The sequence below is a fragment of the Momordica charantia genome (assembly GCF_013281855.1).
Source record: "Momordica charantia cultivar OHB3-1 chromosome 3 unlocalized genomic scaffold, Mcharantia_2.0 BLBB01000003.1, whole genome shotgun sequence".
Taxonomy (NCBI): Eukaryota; Viridiplantae; Streptophyta; class Magnoliopsida; order Cucurbitales; family Cucurbitaceae; genus Momordica; species Momordica charantia.
The window spans coordinates 16,807,305-16,812,447 of NW_028275161.1; the positions used below are offsets into that span (position 1 = coordinate 16,807,305).

Here is a 5,143-nt window from a genome sequence, read left to right on the forward strand (position 1 = left end):
AAAAAGAGAATTATTAATCTTTGTCCCCACCCAATTGTCTAACTCCAGTAAACTATACAAAATATCATGAACTTTGAGGTGTCGTGGTCCCAGGAGGTTGGAGGTCGAAATTCCCACGTTCAACTAAAAAAACAATATTAAACTATACAAAATGTTCTTAATCTAGGGGTGTCATAGAATTGAGTTGTAAAAATAGAGATATATGTCGAGACAAATCCCACCCAGTACCATCGCGGTGTGGGAGAGATCATATCCCGACACCAGATTAATTATCTACGTTGGCCAAGATATATATGATTGTGTTAAATAAGTTTTAAGTCTCACATATTTTATGACATCACGACTTATGTTATATGTGAATCTCCCATCCCGTTGGCAAAGTTATATACGGAGTGTTTTTAATACTCACTTCTTCATTTTTTTCAAGAAATTAAATAACAAAGACGAGTACGGTGAGTGAAGCTATGCCATAGGATTTTGCTTCTGTATTAGTTCATATGTTTTTCTTTCTTTTCTAAATCAATGGTTTATTAAAGTTATTTATTTTATTATCATGTTTTGTACAAATTTTCTTATGAGATCCCAAAAAAATATTTTTACTTATTTTTCAAATTATACCATGAAAGTGTATTGTGTTCCTAGGTAGCATTTTGTAAAGATTTCCATGTAGTAACATTCCAAGGCAGTATAACTCCAAATTAAAAATGTCAAAATTTATTTGACAAATCTAAATTACCAGAGTCATATCATATGGCATGGATTCATTGGAATAACTCGACTATATATCATGTTTGCAGCCCATTAACAAAATGGAAGAACGGTTTAAATTTCTAAAGAGATTATTTTTTGAGTGATTAATTGTTCCACCGGTTTCGAGTTAATTAAGAGTGAATGAGTTCAAACCCTATGATGACCGCCAATAACAACACCTAATGTTGTAGGTAACGTGGTTGTCCGCCGTGAGATTAGCATTTATTAAATTGAAGAAATTTCTTCTAAATTTTCTCTGATTTTAATTTAAAACTTCCTAGCTTACTATTTTTCCATTGCTTCCACCAAACGAACAGCACATAAAATGTCATAGTTGCAAATATAAATATCATAATGATAAAAGACTTTTGAGAGTGAAATCAAAACAATATATATTCACATGAATTTAAGTCTAAAGTAGACACTCTCGTACCAGAACTGGTTTGGTTATTCATCTTCAACCCCTTTTGGGGTGAAAAAAACTTCTTATTTACTTCATTCTTATGCTTTGAATGAGGGCATCAATATATTATTGGCCACTGCATAAAGCCAACAATTGTGATGCATATTATTGGACTGCATCAAAAATCTTTCGTTAAAGTTCCACTAATGGCATAAATGAATGTGGATTGTGTGCTAGAATTGAAGTTATGAAAATGATTCTGTCAAATATGTAAAATGGTAAGAATCATCAACATCAAATAGCCAAATTAAATCATGAAGAAACAATATATGGTAACAATCCTTGAAAAATTCTTGTAATTGATTGCACACCCAATGGGAATATCCAGAAATTAATCTTGGAGTAGATCTAATTCATTAATTCGTATAATTCGACCTTAGTTTTCCTCTTTTATTCAAGGGCACTTGTGCTCGCCTTAAGGCCTAAACTTGGGAGACATAAAAAAATTTTATATTAAGTTCATTAGAAAGTTCGAACTCGACACCTCTAGGTCAATATGACCAAGAAATCTCAAACTTGGCCAATTGGACATATTAACTCATATATCTTTTTCGGTCATTTCAATTGTCATTACAATTCATTTGATAACCTTATTAGTCGATGAAACCGTAGGACTCTATGCTTCGTCAGAAAAAGGCATGATAGCTACTTTTTTCTGTATAACAGGACTATTTCTTTCATGGGGTTTCTCCATTATTCATATATTTACGTATTTTAAAAAATATAAAAACCATTTAAGTGTAAGCGCAATAACCGCGCCAAGTACTATTTTTACCCAAGGTTTTGCTACTTCAGGTTTTTTAACTAAAATACATCAATCCCCACTATTGGGCTCCTTTGAACAATAATTGAAACTTGAGAGATTGTTGATGTACCTAAATGTATGGCCAGCCCTATTGGAAACCAAAATTGAGTGTTTTCCCAATGGCCTTACTTGATTAACACAAATAACAATAAAACTATGGAAAGGATAAAACATTATAAAAGAAGAAAAAAACTTTTGTAGAACAAAGGGAGAGATCGAAATTATTTACTTCTATACAATGATATTGTGATCAACCCTAAAAACAGCCTGATGATCAACTCTAAAAACAGCCTGATGTAGCAAAAACCACAAATACTTACCTACTAATGACAGTAACAATTCCTCTCAGACTTTCTAATGTGAAGTATTTTTGTTAATCTATTTTTACTCTATTTTATCCTTGAAAAAATACCGCATTAGAAAGTCGATAGAAACTCCGACCGACCAAATCGATCGATGTAACCCGACGGGTCCCATCTCTAAGGGAAGAAGCCATTATTTGACCAAAACCCCCCATGATTCTCATCCCCAAAAGGAAGAATCACATCATCCCCTCCAACATTGAACCCCATTTGATCATCATCTCTCTGGCTCACCATCTCCATGACCCACGGCGGCTCCGCCGCGGGCACATACGGCGTTTGGTCCACCGCCGCCACCGCCGTCGCCTTGGCAAGCAACTCCATCCTCTTACAAACATCCACCACATTCTGATCAACCACCCACCCAAGATCGTTCAAATCAACCATACTCAACCCGGGCGGCGGCAGCCCTCCGGCGACGAGGCTCTGAAACATGAGCCTCGTCATCTCCTTCTCGCGATTCTCCCTCTGGTGGCGCTTGAGCTGGTCGGCGGCCTTGGCGATCCGGTGGCGGAGGAAGGACTCTTGGTTGACCATTTTCTTGGTCTGCTCCATCTCCGGCATGGTCCGGAAGTGGGCCAGCACCCGCTGCACCCCCACGGCGGAGGGCCACAGCTCCGGCTGGGCGCTGAAGGGGCTGAAGATTATGGCGCAGGCGTCGATCCCGCACAGGGTGCTCAATTCTGTCACCTTCTTTAGCAAACCCTTTTTCCTTTTCTTGAAGGTGGCCTTTCTTGCTGCGTCGTTGGAGATGAACGCCAGCTTCACCTTCTTTCTGGTCATGGCGGATTTCAGCAAAAAGGAGGAGATTTTGAAGGAATTGTTGGTGAATTTTCATGTGGGTTTGTTGCTATTTATATGCAAAGATGAAGATCCATTCCAGTTTAGATGGAGAATCTCTTGTGGTTTCATGTGTTGTATTTATGGTATGTTTTAGGATTTTATGTTGTTTAGATTATGGGTTTTTTTGTTTTGTTTTGTTGGGTTATTGTTTTTCTTCTTGGATTTTGAGGCAATTACGAGTACATTTGGTAACGTAATTTTTTTTAAAAAAAGGTAAGTATTTGATTCCTATTTATGTTTTTTTATTTCTCTTAAATTGTATACAAACAAAACTTTGGAAATTGAAAAACAAGAGGAGCACGTTTGATAACATTAAAACAATTTATTTTTTTGGAACAAATTGGAAATGAGAACAAGGAAGAAGAAACTTGTTTGGATTGTTTCCAAAATTTCTATACAATCACGAGAATGTTCCCAAAAATCGAGAAATAAGAAACAAAGCTAGTTGTAAAATGCTTAGATTTCTTAAGAAAATTGAAAACAAAAAAGAACGTTACCAAATGAGACCCAAGTTTTTCGTTTTCAATTTTTGCCAAACATAAATAAAAAATATTGTTTTATCATTATTGAATTTATAGGTGCTGGGGTCATGCAATCCTATTTTTCAAAAGAAATAGAATAAAGAATGTAAACATTACCAAACGACTCTACATAATCAATGTTACGAGTGGTGTTTGAAACTATGTACATGATTTGTTATATTCTATATAAGAAATGAGTAAAAATGTATATTTTTAAATGTATAGCAATTTTAAATTAATTTTATACAAATCAGTGCAATTCGATCTGAATTCAAACAAAAAATAAACTCTACCAGAAAAAAAGTCAAATTTTTTTATCACCCAATATAATTTATTCTTGGATATTTGATTTTTTTTAATAGATATAGTTTCTTTTTTTAGGAAAATTACACTACCGAACATATATGGGTTCAGATTTTCAATCTGCGACATTTGGGTTGACACATGAATGGTTTGACACATGAATGGTTGTTTTAAATTTAAAAATAATAATAAAGGTACATGAAATTAACAAAGCATTTTTTTTATTTTTTTTAATTATTAGTTCTAAAAATTAGTATAAAATCCAATCGAGGAAAAAAAATGTAAAAATGTTCTAAAGAAACGGGTTAAATTGGAATTTTAGCTCCTAAATTTTTAGGATTATGTTTCAATTACAATAGATGAACTACAAGTACAATTATGTTGTGATTTTGTATCAAGATTATTTTTAAGTTTAGAAAGTTTAAAAAAAAAAAAAGAGAAAAAAAAAAGAGTCTTTTTTTTATGTATTTCCTTTTTTTAAAGGAAAAAAATATATAAACATTGGCATTCGGTTATTGAAATTTTTATAGTCAGCTTGTATTAAGTTTACATTTCTCATTAGTTTCTTTTTCATTTATACTATTGATTAAATAAGTTTAATTATTTATTTGTAAATTTATCAAATAATTTAGACTAGAACGAAGTAGCTAATTTCATAATTCTTCAAAATAGCGAAAAGTACTTATTAATTTATAGTACATATGAAATTCTACTCATTAATATATTTTTAATAATTATTAAACCCAGTATTATTCGTCAAATTATTAGCTTGCCAAAATTTAAACCTCACAACTTCAATTTGCTCATATGAAAGTAAATATTTTAATCGTTGAGCGACCGTTATCATGTTATAGACTCAATAATTTATTGAATAATTATCAAGATTAGAAAATTAGAAATAGTACGTATAGAATGCACCGATGATATACCGAAGCGAAGCGTTGAATGAAAGTAGACCATATATTTATGTAATAACATGAGTTGACAGCTTGGAATGAAGGTTTATTAATGTGGATATACACAAAAATGAGATCTGGTTGAGGAGGTATTTTTATAGTAATGTTATTAAAAGAATTTAATGGGGAGAATTGGTAGG

At 32.9% G+C, this 5,143-nt stretch overlaps 1 protein-coding gene across 1 annotated transcript; it reads right to left on the minus strand.

Annotated features, from left to right (window-relative positions):
* Positions 1-2,289: 2,289 nt before the first annotated feature.
* On the minus strand, positions 2,290-3,391 carry LOC148212477 (agamous-like MADS-box protein AGL80). Its single transcript, XM_088121919.1, has one exon. The coding sequence runs from the start codon at positions 3,161-3,163 to the stop codon at positions 2,498-2,500; it is 666 nt and encodes a 221-aa protein (XP_087978045.1). The 5' UTR covers positions 3,164-3,391; the 3' UTR covers positions 2,290-2,497.
* Between the last annotated feature and the right edge of the window lie 1,752 nt (positions 3,392-5,143).

Coding starts and splice junctions, on each gene's coding strand:
- LOC148212477 (XM_088121919.1), bottom strand. CDS start 3,163: ATGACCAGAAAGAAGGTGAAGCTGGCGTTCATCTCCAACGACGCAGCA.